The sequence below is a fragment of the Idiotropiscis lumnitzeri genome, chromosome 5, assembly GCF_059441095.1.
Source record: "Idiotropiscis lumnitzeri isolate Australia: NSW breed Sydney's pygmy pipehorse chromosome 5, RoL_Ilum_1.0, whole genome shotgun sequence".
Taxonomy (NCBI): Eukaryota; Metazoa; Chordata; class Actinopteri; order Syngnathiformes; family Syngnathidae; genus Idiotropiscis; species Idiotropiscis lumnitzeri.
Window position 1 is genome coordinate 3192402 of NC_142395.1, and position 19955 is coordinate 3212356.

Sequence of the window (19955 nt, forward strand, 5' to 3'; positions counted from 1 at the left end):
AACAGTCAATTTCAAGTAAAACGGGGGACCACATGTTTTTTTGTTGAGCACCCCAATATGTCTTGAATGCACAGAGAAAGTTGCCGTGCTCAAGAAACCAGATGTTACTCAACTAGACATGCTGAGGAATATGCAAATGACCAGGGAATTGAGGCCCCTGCTCTGGTGCATTGGTGAGCAATTTGCGGTATTAGGACACAAATATCAAGGCCAGAGTATAGACAAAAAATGCTATTCATTAAAGGCTACTAGAACAATAATTGTTACGCAGTGTATGTATACCCTTGACGTAAGCTTCACTTCAATAGTCGCAATCTCAGAACTCCTGTTCCTTCTTTTTATCTATATACAGAATTAAATACTGTTGTTACGAGTTACTACTTGTTTTAATGTGATGTATATTGCTATAACTGCCGGTATGCAATTTAAAAAATGACACAATTATAAGTATACATTAAAATTATATAAACAACTTGTATACAAATGTTTCATCAACAGTCTCACAAAAACATGTTTACTGGTTGCATCACTTTCTCTACATTTCTAAAGTCTACTGACTTTATGAACACCACACCTTTTATTGTTCTTAGTTGGGACTCTTACCACCACCGTGCAGGAATGGGCATGTCGCTGACATGAGGAGCACATGTTTGGCACTGGCACCATTTCCTTTTTATTATTTGTTTTAGATAGCACTTAGAGTGGTTGTAGAAGTCACTAATGTAGCGATTATCAAAAGTTTTCCAGATTTACCATTCCATTTACACAATATGGACTAATTTTTTCGTAATATCCCTTGAGGGGACCAGAAAATCTGGTTCTTCTCCAAGGAAGGGTGATGAGGACACCCTTGCGGGAATGCGAACATCACACCGAGCTGTGAACACAGTTAACACTCAGAAATTCAATAGATTTATCTACAGACTTCAAGTGGGCACGCCTTTATTTAGGGTGACCCCTGATAAACATGCCATCGAGCTCGGGAACACAAGCCAGACATCAATCAACATTTGACGCCCAGCTCAAATGTGTGACTTTGGTGACCCCAAAAGGACAACGACGAGAACTGCAAATGTCCTTTTTTTTTCTTGTACAACAGAACAGTAAAATAATGACACATTCAGTCTGCGTTATTTATGTATTGCCTATGAAATATTGTAAATGTGTTTCATGTCTGTGTGCGCCCTTTTGTCTGACTTGCATTATCTTGATTTAGATTATTTGGCATGTAGTAAGAGTCACAATTGTACATTACAATCTGTTGCTTCCATTTTGAATCACTCGTGGTCAGGGTGATTTTGTTTTGACTTTGTATTTAATCGTAATATATTATAAAAGGTGGGACAATTTTCTAAAATGGATTTGTTCAAAGAAATGTAACGTTTCAGTGACTAATTAGCCCCCCATATGTTAGCGGAGGCTTTGAGAGTGAATTTGAATTTTGCAATTTTCTTCTGGTGCTCTTTTCCTGCTGGAGCCTGAACATCTATTTACTCCTCTCTACTTTTTTTCTCCAAGAATTTCTGTCTTTTATTTGTTTTTTGGTGTGTGCCGCCAGGCTATTGCAGAATGCGACAGGCTAATACAGTGCTTCTCAAATAGTGGGGCGGTCCCCCCTGGGGGGGCGCAGTGCGATGCTGAGGGGGGCGCGTGTGAACCTGGGGAATAGGGCTGCACGATAAATCGAAATCGAATCGACATCGAGGTTTGACGTAGTGCGATTACCTAATTGCAAAACAGTGAAGTTTTTTATTTTTTTTCTCCCTCCCCCAACCTTTGGCCTTTGAATGACAGATGAATAAGCCAACCATAATTGTCGATGCTCGGGTCTTAATAGCGCTGGCCAATCAGTGTAGTTGGCTAACACGCGTTAGTCTGCGCTCCGGAGCCAACAGTCAACGCAGTCCGACAATAACACACTACGTGTGCACCTCTGTTTTTTTCTGTCATTGCCGTGTACTAAAGTGGATGTAATGGAAGTAACTTCTGCCGCCGTAGACGAGGAGAGAGAGATGTTCGTGCTATAAAACGGGCGGTACGTCTATTATTTGGATGTACGGCAGATTCGACAAAAATGGAACGCATAAAAAAAATTAAAAAAAAACATCAGATCCAGAGGCAACACGACCAACGTATTTCAACCTTTAAAATAGCACCACCGATTCGAGTATGAAGCCTGTCAAACAGATTCGAAATAAACAGATGAAGGGGAGGCAACAACTAGCGTGTTGTGTAAAGGTTAATATAACCAATCAGAGTTATCTCAGCCAATCAGTGGACTTGTTAGAGGAATGTGGAGTTGTAAGGAAAAAGGAGAGTCGTCATAGTAAACGTTAACAAGCAAGTTAACCGCTCTCTCTCGCTCTCTCGTTATTTAATCACACAATAACGTAACATAGCGGTGATTCACGTGCTAGGCTAAGATCGCTAACAGTAGCATTCACGTTTTGAAAAAAATTGACATCGGAAAATTATTTCCCAAGTATTTGTGTGTACCGGTGACAAGCTCCCTCTCAGTGCATCTTTTCAGCACTAATGGCAACATTGTAAATTGTGATCATGCATGTCTGATACAAGCAATGATGAATATGCTGCTTTTTCTAGCCCTCAAAAAACGAATACAATATAATCGCCAGAGGAGAGCGCTTTGTACTTTTCATCAAATGGTGACATTAGTGATTTGTATTATAATATTGAGCAAATTCTTTGTAACGAAATTGACTCACAATCGTAGTTTTGCGAGCATTGTGTCAAGCTTGTGTGTGACGTGTGGGTGTGCGCGTGCATGCGTGAGGAAGATTGCAGTGGAGGAGATGAGCGGATATGCTGCAGTGGTGAGCGGGGAAATGAGAAACAAGTGTAAACGAAAAGTTAAAGAGTGTATAAAATAAAGCAAGTCGAAGCAGAAAGGAAAACAGTGTAATGTATTGTGAGATATGTTTACTGTCCGCAATTGTTTATGTCCGTCTCGCTTGCAGTACTGAGCGGCAGCGAGTCACGGAAGTGCACAATAAAGACAGACTGCGCTACAGCCTTGACTGACATACTGCTTGGCACTTGTCATTAATACTCCATAACACATATTTTACAAACAGTAGCATTTTAATGCATTTTTACGTGTAAAATACAAAAACCGCAAATAGAATCGTGGTCGCAGTATAGGTCTGAATAATCGCAATTATTTATTTATTTTTTTTTTCAAAATCGTGCAGCACTACTGGGGAACATATTTTTTTTCAAGCTGTACTACAGTTAAATGTAATTGCACATCCACTCCAGTAGTTGGCAGTGGCGCTGACCCCTGCTCATTGTGCGCAGCGAGTATTAACTTTACAGTGTAGGTTTGTTTTGCAACAAAATTCGCTAATTGATAATTGCGGCGAAGAGTGATTGGTGGTGGTGGAGCACGAATTGTTTTCTTCTTGCGGGGGGGTAACAGAAATTAATTGTGAAGCACTGGCCTAATAAAACAACCAACGCCCTGCTTGGTCTGGCAGACTTGACAAAAGTAGCCGCGCGCTAGAACTTCTCACCGTGCACCTCCGACTGTTTCCGCTGACCACAACTGCAACTCCAAGTAGGCCGTGAGACCACATTTGTATCTGCCCCCCTTTTATTTTACTTTTTTAGTCTTTCCTGCCACAGTTTTTCATCAACTGACTTTGCCACCGACTACGAGACTTAAATCATGGAAAACTTCGAAATGCTCTCGTTAGGAGCCAAATCTGACAAACTGTGAGCTCAACATTTGGAGAATTTACCAGACTGTGACCCAGTCCCATGTTTGTCTGACTATTGGAAATTTCTATCGTCTTGAGCAAATATCATTCATTTTTAATTTATTTCATCCCATTCATTTCTCATTCATTGCTATTCATGTCCCTGTATAGTTCTTGACTACCTGTTTCAATTGCTATTTGTGTTTGAGAATAAATGTGCACATAATAACCTGGTTGTGTACTGTGGTAGTGTTTGAGTCAAAGTTTTCATCCTCTTGGCTGTAAAAACTAAAAACTCATCAAGTGGAGCATCCATTTATTTGAATATTGAATTTTCTTCACACTGAGGACCTGAATCATCAACAATCACAACGTGTATTGCATGAATTGACTTTTTATTTTCAGGCCTGGCATGAATGAGTGCGTAGAAGGAAACATTCAGAAGTGAGCACGTCAGTAAATTTTGCCTGTCCGTCAGTTGCCAGCGTACAGGTCGCACGTCCTTCATTGTCAGTCGGTCATTTTTTCAAGCCAAACTAAAACTTTAATGTCAGTCTGTCATTCCATAATAGTTATTTAAATCACCCTTTATTCATTGCTAAATTACATTTCATCACTGCTATTTCAGGACCATCGGCCAGTCTGTCGTCATTATTTTGACCGCGCTTCCATCAGTTTGTCAGTTAGAAGACTGTTAATAAGTCAGAGAGAGACAGTCAGAGACTTTAGCTTTAGCTGACAACTGTATGTACAGAAAGAGTAAATACAGTGCTTCTCAAATAGTGGGGCGGGCCCCCCAGGGGGGGTGACCCCAGAGAAACATGCTTTTTGTCTCCAATAATGAGACAAGACTCCAATAAAGTGTAATTGCACATGGATTCCAGTAGTTGGCAGTGGCACTCATTGCCAATGGTGCACAGCGAGTATTAACTCTTCATTGTGGGTTTGTTTTGCAGCGAAAATGCTAATATTTATAGTTGCACTGTGTTAATAGGAGATGGCCTAGTCGTCACCGACGCACGGTTTTCACCCTTCTCAACAATTGCTACACTTAGTCAATTTGACTTTTCCAATGCAAAATGAATAAATCCCTCTACTTGTGGCAGAGGTTCTTCTCCTTCGTCTTCCCTTTCGAAGAAGAAGAAAAAGAACTGTAGTGGTAATAATAACAATGAATTAAAATAATAATAAAAAAAATGCACACAGATGAAATTGTATACATCATAAGATTGGCAATTAATTATTAAGACTGAATGTCCACAACATCTTTGAAACCAAGGTCTTGGTCGAGGAAGAAGTCCCTTAAGTTTCAGAAGATATTGCTTAACTCGCTGTTGCAACTGAACTTCTCTTCCTTGACCACAGAAGAAAGAAGAATTCGAGCTGTCCTTGGACGTCAGCCGACAAAGAAATGTCGGCTTTTTTTGAAGAGGACCCCATGTTTTCCAATACATTTGGACTAGTTGAAGAACATTAATAGCAAAAGACAGGAGGTGAAGCAGATGGTGAAAGAGACATGAAGAAAAAATATGAAGACAAAGGCAGCCCTGCAGCAACATTTTTTTCTTAAAATCCCTAAATAGTCGCTAATGACAGAGGCAATCACCTGATTTTTGTCAGAGAAGTAGACGATTCCAACATTCGCGACCTTCGTATGCCGGTGCTTCTCAGCGAAACACGGCTTTAATCAGATAAAGACACTGAGAGCATCTCTTAGATACCAGTTAAAAGAAGATTTAGTGGCGTGCTGACGCTCGCTGGCTCTTAGTGGACCTTCTGGACCCTTGGTTCAACATTGAGGAAGGCGTCATGTACTGGAAATCCTCCAAGGCTGTGTTGAACATCCTTGTGAGCCAGTGAATCAGGAGATTGACATAACATCATCCAGTGATGCCCAGCGACGCCAGCCAGCGGCGCTCAAGAGAGACCAACAGGTGAGACTAAAGCGTCAGAGATTTTGTGCGACTGCAGCGACGTGAGTGGCACATGTGGAGGAGATTGGCTTTTCATCGCCCAGCGACACTGGCCAGCAGTGCTCAAGAGAAACAAACAGGTGAGACCAAGGCGTCAGAGCTGACGCCCAGTGGTGCAACGAGCAAATCTGACACCAGCATGTAACTGGACAGATCAGCCAGAATATTTAGCAGCAATTATTTTTATCTTTACATTTTTTGCACAGTCAAAATGGCAAAAAAATAAGTAGTTACATTAAGAAAATAAAGGATTTAGTGTCCGTGAAAGTATCAATTTAAACAAAGGTGATCCTAATGAAGATTATGAAGGAAATAAAGGACCTCACGTGAATAAATGAGTAAAAAAGTCAAATCCTCACTGACCTGGAATATTATGTTTCAGACTTGGAACAATGAAACAAAACATACTGTGGTGTTCTTGTTTCCTGACAGGGCTTGAGTGGCTCCTTCCCACTTCCTGGTCACGCCCCTACCTCTTCAGGCTCCTGCTCCTGCACACCTGTCGCTCATCAGGATCATCAACACCACCATTTAAGCTCGGTGCAGCCAGGAGTCAGGCGCCAGATTATTCCTGCCCTTGCCTTGGTACTACGGTCCACATCTGTGCTCCCAGCGAATCTTCTGTGGTGTGTTTTTGGCTAACCTGATTCGTTGGGTTTTTCTTTTCTCGCGTTTGCCGCAGCCTCCTGCCTACCCGCCCAAGCCCTGCCTGACTGCCACCTGCACTCTCTGGATTCTGGATTGCACTGCCTGATTCAACCCTCTGTTCCAAAGGACTCTGGACAACTTGCCTCACTTACATTCACTCACAATAAATCCTTCCTCATTGCCTTTAATGCCGATTGCTCTTGGGTCCTCCTTTCACCTCCTCGGTTGATAGTAACCGTAACACATACACATACTAGGGCAATGTAACAATTTTTCAATCCAACAGTTTAATACAAGAGTCAGATAAGGTTTGCAAGAATACGTTTGCCAGCCCATTACACACTGCCAACGTCTGAAATACAAATTAACTAAAATCAGGTTTTTGTGAACTAAGAGAGAATCGTAAAGTTATTGCTGTAGCAGAGAAATATTTCAAGGAAATATATTTATTAAGTTCAGATAGAAGTATACAATATGTTTTATGCAAACAGGATGGGTGAAGATTGTGGAGGCGAAGCTATCTACGTTGAAACCGTACCTGTGATTAACTTGAACGAAGTATTAGCAGCAGAAATCATTCATGTGGGATAAAGTTTTACTGATTACATGTGTATATAGACCATATGGCCCTGATGCCTATTTGTTGTCCAGATAAAATTATTGAATGACCGAGGATATTAAAAGCAAATAAAAATTTTTTCGTGGTGACTTTGATATAGATTTGGGTAGCATTGCAGCAACAAATGATTTTAAGAATGGCATGAAAATTGCAGTTCTATGCCCTATGATACCCAAACAACCAGGATCACTAGTCATAGTGCTCCTACCAATGTTAATACAGACATGATGAAATTATCAGTGCTTTGTAAATGAAAATGTGAGCAGTCATTAGTATCCATATTTAAAATTCATGAAAAAATATGTATAAACACTGTGGATGAGGAAATTCCAATATAAGAGATACATTTTGAAAAATCTTAAAGGCCTCCAGAGAAAATCCTTGAAGAGACAGAATATAAAGTATATCCAAGAGATTTTAATAAGGTCTATATTTTTTAATGATTACACTTTTAAATGCATTTGACAAAAATTGTAAAAAGATCAAAATGTATGCTCATAGCAGAAAAAAACACTATTAACAATCCTTGAATGACAAACAGGTTAACATATGCCTGTACGAAATAAACAATACAGAATGATTTCAATCTAAGAACAAAAGACACAGAGGCTTGGTATGAAAAATACAAAAAAAAACTCAAATCAATCATAAAAACACAAAAAAGGATTAAAGTAAAAATAGTTCAAAGAACACATGGGGTGTAATAAACGTAAGGCCATAGGAAATTTATAGAAAAGAGGAAATTGCAAATGAATACAATCATTACCTTGTGAACATTTCAGAAAAGTATGACGTGATTCAATGTTAACAAATTGTCTTTAAATTATAGCAAGACCAAATTTATTATTTTTAGTTGCAGGAATATCACTCCACATCACTTCACTATACAGAATATCGATGGGGAAGCAACATTGATGGTGCAAGGAACAGATTACCATTCAATACAATTTGATTTATATAGATTGAAAGCGATCATAAAATCAACTTCCTAACTTTTATGACTGATGAACATTTAACATGGAAAACTGATGTAGAACACTTTAATTCAAAGGTATCCCAAATTATTTCAGAAACATATGAGGACAAAGAATCACTGAACAAGAATGTTCATCAATTTCGTCGAATAATTCATTGATTGTTCAATAGCTGACCCACTGCATTGAAGTGTGGGAAGTATGGGGTGATACGCTTGGAAGACCGACACCAAACAGTATACATATTAGGGCTGTCAAAATTAAAGCGTTAACTCAGTTGATTAATCCCAAATTTTTTAACTCAGTTAAATATTTTAACTCAGTTAACTCAATTTGATTTACTTAAAAAATAATTTGCATACTTTGCAAATATTGTGCCATATTAGCTGTACATCTTTAGCACGTCTCAGAACAAAACACCGTGTTCAAGTTACCACTGGGCCTTGGAAACCAACATTGCTGGAGTGTGGCGCTTGTGGGCAGTTTTGAGAAATGTTTCGAAGAAAAATGGATGTAAAGATTTTTTCATTTAGAACATATTCAAGAATCCAAGAAAGCTATTAGAACAGTCTTTGAATTAAAAAAATATATATAATTTATAAATTAATGATTTGATCACTTTTGTTATATATTTTAAAATTGTTATGTTTGTAAGAGTGCCCTGGCTGTAGTTGCCATTCATTTTGTGTTGATAAAGGGCAGATATTAGTAGTTTTGTTTTACTTATTTCGGCTACCTTCATTTATTTCTTAAAATGTGCCAGGGTATTTCAAATTATCCATTTTCAATATGTTGACCATCAAGCGAAACTGGTTCTCTTCAAATCTTGTTTTGTGCAGATGACAAGCTCTTTTGTTTTAGCCTTGTAAAATTTACAACACCATGTTTGTTTCGCCGGCAAGGGCGCACTCCGCTCACTTTAATTTCTGAACGCAGCATGGAGTCAGCAGCTCATGCGTAAACCGATTCCATCTGTATTGCATGACACACAGGGCTCTGGTACGTCGTTTTTTGGGACACTGAATAACCGTAAATAAATGGGACATTTGAACAACATTCTGAGCTTTCAAACAAGATGAGTTAAGCAGTGTGGTAGGAGCGTATTTCTGAACGCGCCCACGATAAGGGGAATGGGATTTTGGGGGCAACATCCTCTTATGTTCATGATCTCGTTTTTTTTCAAACAACCAACCCCAAGAAGTTAGGTTCATAAATGAAAAGCCCACGACAGCGTAAATCCGCAATAATCAAACCACAAAGTACAGAGGGAACACTATATTTAAGTCTGAAGTAACGTTCTAATTTCTGCACGTAGGCAACTCCAGCATATTGGAGCTCAATTAGAGAATGATCTTGAACCTGCTCTATTTTAGCTCTCAGCTTGTTGCAAGCATAACGTTTGAGATGTATGGATTGATAATTGGATAATTTTTCGAAATGATCTCTCACAGCACAATGTTTGGGAAATTACTGCTGTCAAGATTTGGGTAGTTCGATGAAATGCTGTTAAATATTGACCATTGTAATTTACTACCCTGCTAAAAAAAATAATTAATTAATTAAATAAATAGAACACAGTCATCAGAGTTTAACTCCATGTTGATCAAATGGGGCAGACAACTGGTGGAAAGGATCTCTGTAATGTTTTTTCAACTTGTGGGTTGTCCACAGACCATTACCCTCATCTCTTGCCTATCACAGGATAGTTTTGCATTTATGCAGGGCCCCAACCATCCATCCATCCATCATCTATACCGCTTCTGCTCACTAGGGTCGCGGGGTGTGCTGGGGCCTATCCCAGCTATCTTCAGGCAGTAGGCGGGGGACACCCTGAACTGGTTGCCAGCCAATTGCAGGGCACACAGAGACGAACAACCATCCGCGCTCACACTCATACCTAGGGGCAATTTAGAGTGTTCAATCGGCCTACAATGCATGTTTTTGGAATGTGGGAGGAAACCGGAGTACCCGGAGGAAACCCACGCAAGCACGGGGAGAACATGCAAACTCCACACAGGATGGCCGGAGCCGGGATCGAACCGACGCCCAATACTGTCTCTCACTGTGAGGCCATCGTGCTAACCAGTCGGCTACCGTGCCGCGGGACCCATCCATTAGTAGGGAAATGGTATCTGCATTCTTATCTTCAGAAGTCGCTCAGTTCCAGAAGGACACAACCCTACAAGCTATGGCCAGACATCCTTATTGCATACAAGTAGTCACTAGTTGTCTTGACTTTATTTCTTCAGCATTTGAAATCCTCAAAATTCAGGGATTAATGCTAAGGTAAATGCATTTTTTGTGAATACAGATTTCATCCATTTCTATACCATCATCATTAATCCTTTTCAGTTCATAAGGAAGCACAAACCTATCCCTGCCAAGTTAGGAGCAGACAGCCATTCAAAAGCACATTCACACTTCATTGGCTAATGCCCTTAGTAGGTGTTTTTCCAATGATATGTTTGATTCTTACAGATTCCGAGAAGCACGTTCAATTGCTCATCTGTTGGATTCTGTTTGGTCGCATTGGACTTCACTGAACTGAATATGATGTAACTTCCCTGGAGACATGCCTGGGTCAAACAGGCATTGAGCAGCCGATCTTTGTTTCTTAAGGTCTCAATGCTGCCTTCTCATCGCTTATGAAAGCTGGGGCTATGAATGATCCGCGCAAGAACACCAAAGGATTCTTCCGTGTCAAGTGGTTTATTGGTTTGGGACGCGTCCAGGCTTGGGTGATAAACAGACTGCACAGCTGGAGTTGATGCCTGATTTACAGTACTGATTCGAGGCAGGAACTGAGCCAAAGCTGGGACACCACTGTCTCTGCCTTGAAGCCGCCGCCGATGGTTTCCTAAGCTAAGAAGTACTCCATGTCTGACAGAGATGTAGATGCTGTATCCATCTGGCATGATTTGCTCCCTGAAAGTGCAGTTATCTTCACTGTAGATGTTCTGCAATGTAAATGGCCACATTTAATATATTTGCAAATCATCAATTACAAAAATTTAACCAGTCTCCAGGGTGCTTTTTGTGATGTTACCTCCACGACAATGTTTTTCAAATAATGTAACGTACAACTTACATTCACTTGCATTGAGATCTTGTACTTCATATTAGGAGTTAAGTTGTTACCACCTTCACACTTTCATCTGCTTCATTGTCTTAAAGTAGCAAGGTAATGGACCGCACCTCGTCACTGAACTGTTTTGAGTCCATTGTCAATATGAATTTGAGACCCTGAAAATTAAGGCAATTTTAGGCATCTTAAAATGGCTGTAATTTATAAATGGTAAGTGCCATATTTTTGTGAAACCACTCAAAGTTAGAAGTCTACCCTTTACACTGCGGAATCACATCTCGGTTGTTTTATGTCATAATCATTGTTGTGGTGTATGAAGAGAAAATCATGAAATAAAAATAATCTTTGTTGCTAACTTCAATAATTCTATGGACGATGTATCAGTCTGAAATACACCAGTAACACCAGCAAACTCATGACAGGTACCAAGAGATCATAAGATGTCAAGGCAAAATAAATAATACAATAAAACCTGTTTTAACTGCAAAATGTCTCCTTGACTAGAAAAAAAATGTACAGGATTCTTGGAGGAAACGGGAAATTGTCTCGTTGTGTACTTGCAACCTAACGTTATCAAAAACATGAGAAAAATATCACTCAGTTAAGATGTAATATATACGGAAGTTGTTTGGGGTGGAAAAAGTCGGCATGCCCTTAAAAAAGGAGGCAATAGCAAATGAGGACTGAATTTCTGTCAAATCAATGAAAGTGTAATGTTTTGCTATTTAGAGTGATAAGAAGAGTTATTGGTTTGTATAATGGACACAAGATTTTTTAAGTTTTTTAAATTTTTTTTTTTTACACTTTTTATTTATTTATTTCTTACACCATTTTTTTTTTTATTGAATAAATAAACGGACATTTGAATACTGCTGTTCTTTCAGTTCTTCGACATCTGTTTGTCTTGGCTGAGCTATCTATTCAGAGGCCAAGGTTGTTTTTGCTGGCACTTTTCATTCAGTTTTTTCGTTCTGTAAACATATTCTATCCTTTACCAAACTGGACAAAGGTTGATGAACCAAATGCTTGTTTGAAATGAATGACTGGACTTCGAGTGTTGTATGAATACAGATATTTTCAGTTTTGTGACACAGTAAACGTTGAGCAGCAGTCACTCACTGTGCATTTTTTATCTTTGTCCAAATTCGTAAATTGTATTTGGTCAGAAAAAAGTTCAATATTTGATTCTGATAATGTTGATGTGCTGAGTGCACTTCCTGAGCAATGTTGAGGCAGGTGCACATTAGCAAGATCTCAAAATCTCAACTACTTAGTTTATGGAGCTTTACTGGGTCATTTTTATTTTAATTGTGTATTTACTTTAATCTGTGATTGTTTATTTTTTACATCTGCCATCTCAGGGGCCTCATGCGTGCCCCTTCGTGTTGATTTTCAACACTGCCCTCATATGTTCCACCTGTCCCTCATTGCCTTACCCATTGTGTGTTTAGTCCCTGCACTTCCTCTTCCATGCGCCACTTTTCCCTATAGCGCTATGTGTACAGTCCATCCAGTCAGCCCTTTTCTAAAACACTTGATTATATAATATAACACCTCAGTCGGATTGCAGGAGAGCTGGAGCTAAATTGGGGAGAGAGGTGCAGTCCACAGTGATATCCATTTAATAACAGGGAATACATAAGGAAAACAACCATTCACACTCATATTAACACCAATTGAAAAAATAAAAATAAAATATAATGTGGGAGAAATATTGTGATCTGCCATTGTAACATTGAACCTAAAAAATCTGTCACCCTAAAAAGTAGCTACATGGACCTGTTTAACTCCCATCAATTTTCTCGAATACTTGTCCTCATTGGGCTCATGGGTTGGCTGCAGCCTATCTGAGCTGACATTGAGCGAGAGGTGGGGGACACCCTGTACTCCACACCAGTCAATTGCGAAGTAAATATAGATAGCGGACCAAACACATACAAACAACACCCCCTCACACACACACACACGCACGCACACGCACACGCACACGCACACAAAATAAAAAAAAAAATTAAAAATGTTTTTAATTGCGTTATACGCATAAAAACTAACTATTAATCCAAAGTACTGTACACCTCACAAGTGAAAAAAATGTGAATTTTCACATCTCATATAGAACAGTTTTGAGACACACGTGATTACTTACCGATGAGTACAACATTCCATCAACATGCATGCAAAGAAACTGTGCGGTTTCAATGCCTCTGATGACAATACAGCCTGGATCCACAGGGCGAATCTCCAGCAGGCCTTTTATTCACATTTAATAAACAGAGCAAAAAATGTAGTCATTACCAATAGCAAACAAAGTATTCTGCACTGTAAAATTATGACATTACTTACTATACATAGATTGATCGGCAGAGGTGAGAATCTGTCCATCTTCATGAATCACAAGATGTACTCCTGCCCTGGCAGCATACAGGTGCCTAAAGCGAACTGTCTCACTCCAGCTGTTGTGTAAGTGGGATTCCAGGATTGAAAGTGGTATATAAACAAAGGATACCACAACAAATATATTAACAACTAATATATTGACCTTATGTACCAGAAGCATGATTCTTCAAGACCCCTGATCCTATTCAGTTTCCGCTATCCTTCTTGTTTGATAGTATAATGTACTCTATTCTCTAGCAAGCCTTTTAAATGCTGTCCTTATCAGTTTCTGATAACATTCTCCCCCAAATCCAGTTCCAAGAAGCATTCCAACACACCCCTTCGCAACGTCCAACTAAATCGTTGTTCTCTTTGGCCCCAAAGAGGCCCAAATACCAAAATATTTAAATCAAGCATGAACTGCAACACCGCCCCTCGAAAATAAAATCTAAACTGAGCTCTGTATACTGTAAGTGATTAAGACAAAGAAAATCAGTGTTTGATTATAAAGCATAAAGGTTGTTTTGTTTTTTTCGGGGTGTAGTATTTTACTCTCTGCCTACATTTTACCCTAAACATCTCTATCTCCAAAATATAAACATTTCTAAATTCATTCAAAAATACATATGAATGAGTTTTTTTTGTTTTTAATAAAACTTTTAAAGGATAAAACATTTAAAATGTGAAATTCTGCGTATTTATTATTCACTGTAAAAACAGAATAAACCTTTAAAAAGATAAATACCGTATTTTCACAACCATAAGGCACACTTTAAAGTCTCAAATTTCCCCCAAAACAAACGAGGTGCATTCTATTGACTGAACAACTCTATCGACCATAGGACATTATTCCCTTTGGGGAATTGCAGAGTGCATGTTAGCACACCCTGCTGGTCAGAGTCTGAGACATCTATGTGACAAATTGAGAGTGACAAATACGTTATGTGAATATGTTTTTTCGGTGACGATGCAAGAGAAAGCTGGACAAAATGGCAGCTGTCTACAATGTCGTAGTCTGTTTTATCATTCATGTTATTGCAAGCAAGAAACATGTTTGGACAACAGACTGCCAAAAAAAAAACACCACTCACATCTTTCTAACCCAGTGGTTTCTCAAATAGTGGGCTGAAAATGACCAACTGAAAATGGTCTCAAACATATTACTGAAAATGTTACATATATGCTACATATTTTTTCATATATTTTTTTATGTGATTAAAAAAATAATAATTTTTATTTCAAAATATGATCAAAAATGTTTTATTTAAAAAAATATCAAAAATATGTTGTGTGTGCGAATTATTTTTATCACATTCATATTTTGTATTTTTTAAACCCATAATAATTTTTTTAATTTATTCATAAACAATTTTTTCATATTTCTCCCAAAATAAAAATTCATACCCGCAATGCTTTTTTCATAATTTTTTATGTGATATGTGAATGTGTGTATGAAAGCTTTGCGAGGGAACGCAAAGATTTTGTGAGGGAACGCAAAGTTTTTTTTTTCTCTTCCGTGTCCCCTAAGGGGCTGCGTAGTATTGCAACCATTACATATCGAAACATAAAATAAGATGACGGTTACGTGGGCAATTTAGCAGACGCTCTCAGCTGGAACTCGGAAATGGCTGATGTCAGCACAACGAAGAGGTTCGACTTCAAACGTATTGTAAACATAAAAAAATGTAGAGTAAACATATTAAAACTATTGCTTTATGTTATTTATATAGATCTTTTGTTTAAAAAACCCTGGCTCTTTTTGTCTTTTCTATATTATGTACGTATTAATAACTGTTTGGTTTGTTCATGTTAATAAAGTTAAAAAAAAAACATATAGTAAATATTTATCATCTCATCAATATTTGCACCACAGAGTACTGTTCTCAAAATGATATTTTTTTTATCAATTTAGCTTTGTTAAGAGATATTTTATTGACAATTGTTGGAATTTTTAACTTTAAATGTACCAAACGTTTACCAAAGTGCTCGAATTAGTTATCTGACTCCAATTAAATTAACCAAACACGACCTACATTCATCCAACAATTGTGCGCGCTCGTTTTGAGAGAGAAATGACCAGAAAGCCGGCGATTTCACACGGGAGTGCATTTATTCCTAACAGGAGATCTAATACAAATCTGGGGCTCGGGTCCCTACCATTACAGCTCTGCGCGTCCCTGTGCCCAACAGAGGATGACGCCCCCCCCCGAGTTGCCCAGGATCATTTATACATTTCAGCAAACAAAGCAAAGATATCCTACTATTCTACTATTGGCTATGTGTCATCTGCAGTTAACTTTAGCTTTCTCTTAGTGGACGTCTTCTGCCCGCAGGATGACGTGTCGGCTCGTCCAATCTCACACAGCAGCGCCTTGATGTCGGGGAGGCCCTGCGTCAGTACCCCCGTTATCAGAAGTGCGGCTCGTCCTGTACAAAAAATATCTGCCACCTACGCATTTCACACAGCCTGCCCTGACCTTCCACTGCACATCGAATCAAAGCACAATCAGCAAATATCTTTATTGCATTAAACTGAATCCATGTAACTTGTAGTCAATTGTATAAAATCCTTTATAGTCCAATGTATAAAATCCTTTAATCCCTCTCATGGCCTCAGTGAACTGAGGCCATCACCCCCACAAAAATAATAGAAAAAAATAATAAAAACGGTAAGAAATAAAAAAGGTAGAATGATATATAAAAATTTTATTTAAAAAATAATAATAATAATAATAAAAACAGTAAAAAATAAAAATGTAGAATGATATATAAAAATTTTATTCCCTCTCATGGCCTCAGACAACTGAGGCCATTACCACTTACTCCGCTGAACCCCATGGACCGGCTGTGGGTCCGACACGGGGATCATCATGTACTTGCCACCCGGTGGCAGAGGGCCCAAGGCACGCTCGAGGGTTTTAACTGTAAGAGATCTGATACAAGGTATACAACAACAGCCGCAAAGCACCATAATAGCTGTAAATACTGCCACTGAGATTAATATAGAGCTAATCAAAGACATTCAACCATCCTGACCACATTTCCGAATCTACACCTCCATGTTCTTTCCTCTTTTTGTTTAAAGTTTGCAAACCTTCCAATGCCTTGGTGAGACGCGCCATCCGGTGCCGTGTTGTTTGGTATGAAACTACAATATTGATCCCGAAATGTCGCGCACACTCCTTGTTTTTCAGCCAATAACATATCTAAAGCAATCCCATTTTGAAATGTCATTAATGAAGTTTTTGACAATTGTTCATGTACCGCCTCTAAAGCTTCAGTAGTAAAATTACTCAATCTCTGAACGTTATAATGGACATAATTTATCCGATCCACATTTTTATTTGGGGTCACCCAAACAAAAATGCTCTCGAACCCTGATGCGATTTGGTCTGCCAATTTGTATTCGTCCGGGACCCCTCTTGGCACGCTTATTGCATCAATGTCCCCCTGTTGTAACCTCTTTTTTGTCTATCCAAACCGGACATCGGGATGACCTGATTGAATTGATCCCAATTTAACTGGTCCAAATCTACAGGTGTCACACTCACCGGCATAATTAAAGTCACCAGGGCACACCTGCCAGAGGCATTGGTCGGCAGCCTGTCGTATAGAAATTTCCCACCAGAACACAACCAGACGTCCGCACGGGAAAGCGGGGGTCCTGCTGGAAGAGACACATTCGTTTCACACCAATCCCACGGTATTTGTCCAATTGTGTGTCCTGCTCCATTCAACTTCAAACACATAAAATTTTGCTTGGCCACCTTATTATCAAAAATGGGGCTTTTGTTTCTCGGGGGGTTGTCAGTGGGAAAATTTGGTCCAGATTCGTACAATTTCCCTCTAGAAAGCGTAGAAAGCAAGCCTATCATCCAGAAATAATAAGGAAAAGGACAGCCGTGTCCATTTTTATGTTTGATTTGTATGTGTTTCAATTGGTCAGTATCTCCCCCTCTCTTGACCTGCCCGTCCGGGCGGTCAACCTTTCAGGCTCACCATAGCGGGGAAAGAACTCCGGTGCGGGTCGAAGTTGTGAGTAATAGAACCACTTACAACCTTTTGTATCTAATTGCACCGTACTTTCATTTGATAAATGCTTTTTGTTTAATTAATGTTTAACATATTTAGTAAATATGAACCTGCTAAATTAAATATTTGACCTTCTGTCCCGTAAGTGTTTAAAATAATGCCAGCAATCGTTATACAATCCTTCAAAGAATGCATGCTAAATAATCGCAATAATATCATAATTAATTGTATTCAATCACCTTTTTCAATTTGTTTGTGAAGGTTGTATCAGTCACTTGAATAATATATTTTAATTAACGTAAACCCACCAAATATTATATCTATTTCAATTCCCAGACTGTTGTAATAGCTTTCTTCGAATATAATCTAGACCGTGTCATCCTCACAGGCATTGCCCCCAGAAACAATTCTCCAACATATAAACTTAGTTTTGCCGATAATCACCACAATCCAGCAGTGTTGGTTCGCAATAATGTGTCATGATCCGCGTCGGGCATGACAGGGGTTTTGTTGTTTTCGTGTGCATGCGGTTTTGTTATTGTTTTCTTCACCTCCCGGCCATGTGCACTTGTTATTGTTTTGATCTGCTGAGTAGGGGCGTTTTCCCTCAGCACCTCGCCCTCACCAGCCACGCACCTGTTCCCCGTCAGCTCACACACCTGATGCCCATCTGCACTCCTAATGACTGGACTATATAAACACCTCATCCCAACAACTCATTGTCGGAACATTCTGTCAGGTTCGGTCGCCGGTCGGCGAGGAGGAGGTGGACCCAAAGAGCGAGGAAGCAGGAGAAGGGTAAACTAAGGGAGTTTATTAAATAAAGCTAACGAGGACAAACAACGGGGCGTGGACAAACAAACGTGGCAGGATGAAAAATAACAAGGACGCAACCAAAACGTGACTAACAGAAAAGGAAGACGAGGAACATAAGCCGGGGGCAAAACGCTGAGGGGCGTGACGGGAACGAGGACGTGAACAGGGGCATGAACTTGACAGGAACAAACGTGGTCGTGGAAGTCCGGAAAGTGCGGCAGCAATTGCATAGGGCAGGCGTAGCAGGGGCAATGTTCCGACAATGAGTTGTTGGGATGAGGTGTTTATATAGTCCAGTCATTAGGAGTGCAGATGGGCATCAGGTGTGTGAGCTGACGGGGAACAGGTGCGTGGCTGGTGAGGGCGAGGTGCTGAGGGGAAACGCCCCTACTCAGCAGATCAAAACAATAACAAGTGCACATGGCCGGGAGGTGAAGAAAACAATAACAAAACCGCATGCACACGAAAACAACAAAACCCCTGTCATGCCCGACGCGGATCATGACATAATGTCCTAATGATATCCAGCTAATATGGCACAATATTAGAATTTGGCTTCGCAACATGGGCAAATCATTCCTGAATAAAATAAAATTTAGTTCACTGAGTTCAAATATCTAACTGTGTTTAGAGATTGCCAATTAAGCCTCGGCCGAGCTAACAATCCAATTTTGACCGTGTTTTGTCAAATCTTTAAAGCAACCCAAATGAAATAAAAAAATAAAAAATCCCGAAACTATAATAAGGTAGATGCCAAATTAAACCATTTTTTATGTGAGGAATAGGTGCTCTCGAAGACATAGACAGCTCCAAGACCGCTGCAGTCTTCACCTCCTATTGTCTCCCGAATGCTTCAATCCACCTCCAGGCCGTGCCCACACTGATTCTGTCAACCGGGGGAGGGTGTAGAGACAGTAAAAACAATCGCGGAGCTGTGGAGCCGAGCCCCAAATCAGTCGGGCCCTGGGTCCACAACTCCTCTAGCAGAGACACGCACACAGAACTACCTCTTCCGAGCGACCCGTCTTGTGAAATTTTGGATGTTCCCAAAACCGAAGAATTTGTAATGGGTGTTAAAATATGATATTCTGATAGTGACGCGGAGTATTCAACAACTATGGGGCCTAGATCTTTTGTATGATGATGCGCATCGATATTCAATGTGATTTGTGGCTCTGTGAAAGTAAACAATTCATACCATTTGTCGGGTTTCGCCTTGCGGCGATGAGGAGGTGGACCCAAGAAGCGAGGAAGCCGGGGTAGGTGAAACTTAAAGGGGATTTATTGAAGAGCTCAGCAGGGACAACAACGGGGCGTGGACAAAAAAACAACAAAGGCAACTAACCAAGACTGAACGGGCACAAGGACAAGGAACCAGAGAGCATGAACAGGGCCGGAAATAAACGCGGTCGTGGCAGTCCATGAAATGCGGCAACAAAGCGAGACACAGAGGCGAAAATGACCCGACACTGCGTTGTCGGTCTGGGAGGTTTAAATAGTCCGAGTCATTAGGGGAGCAGATGGGAAGCAGGTGCTTGATGAGGGTAACGGGGAACAGGTGCGTGGCTGGTGATGACGAGTGCTGAGGGGAAACGCTAACACAGCTGACAAAACAATAACAGAAGCACATGGCAGGAAGGAGGGAAGAAAACAATAACAAAAACATTGACATGCCCGACACGGGTCATGACAGTACCCCCCCTCAAGGGACGG

General features: G+C 39.9%; 1 protein-coding gene and 1 long non-coding RNA gene across 6 annotated transcripts; one reads left to right on the forward strand and one right to left on the reverse strand.

The window, feature by feature from the left end:
- Positions 1–5807: 5807 nt before the first annotated feature.
- LOC148335988 (uncharacterized) lies at positions 5808–6528 on the forward strand. Its single transcript, XR_015843252.1, has 2 exons — positions 5808–6277; positions 6375–6528. It is a non-coding gene; the product is annotated as an uncharacterized LOC148335988 (long non-coding RNA).
- An 828-nt stretch (positions 6529–7356) lies between these two features.
- Positions 7357–15570, reverse strand: fgf19 (fibroblast growth factor 19). 5 transcript variants are annotated; one of them, XM_088297091.1, is made up of 5 exons: positions 13558–13643; positions 13362–13471; positions 13165–13268; positions 12455–12599; positions 7357–10890 (listed from the first exon to the last, which is right to left on the reverse strand). In XM_088297091.1, exons 4-5 carry the CDS (start codon positions 12488–12490, stop codon positions 10570–10572), a joined length of 357 nt encoding a protein of 118 aa, XP_088153217.1. In that variant the 5' UTR covers positions 12491–12599; positions 13165–13268; positions 13362–13471; positions 13558–13643; the 3' UTR covers positions 7357–10569. The 5 variants fall into 5 exon arrangements, with proteins under 5 accessions (XP_088153217.1, XP_088153216.1, XP_088153214.1 ...); XM_088297090.1 differs by lacking the exons at positions 12455–12599; positions 13558–13643 and adding an exon at positions 15552–15570; XM_088297088.1 differs by lacking the exon at positions 12455–12599.
- Positions 15571–19955: the final 4385 nt, after the last annotated feature.

What these genes read in the sequence shown, in the direction of transcription:
- fgf19 (XM_088297087.1), bottom strand. Translation starts at nt 13,575, where the DNA reads ATGCTTCTGGTACATAAGGTCAATATATTAGTTGTTAATATATTTGTT. An exon ending in TGCCGATCAATCTATGTATA is followed by an intron (nt 13,269 to 13,361) that starts GTAAGTAATGTC and finishes TGTGAATAAAAG; the next exon opens with GCCTGCTGGAGATTCGCCCT. An exon ending in ATGGAATGTTGTACTCATCG is followed by an intron (nt 10,891 to 13,164) that starts GTAAGTAATCAC and finishes TTTACATTGCAG; the next exon opens with AACATCTACAGTGAAGATAA.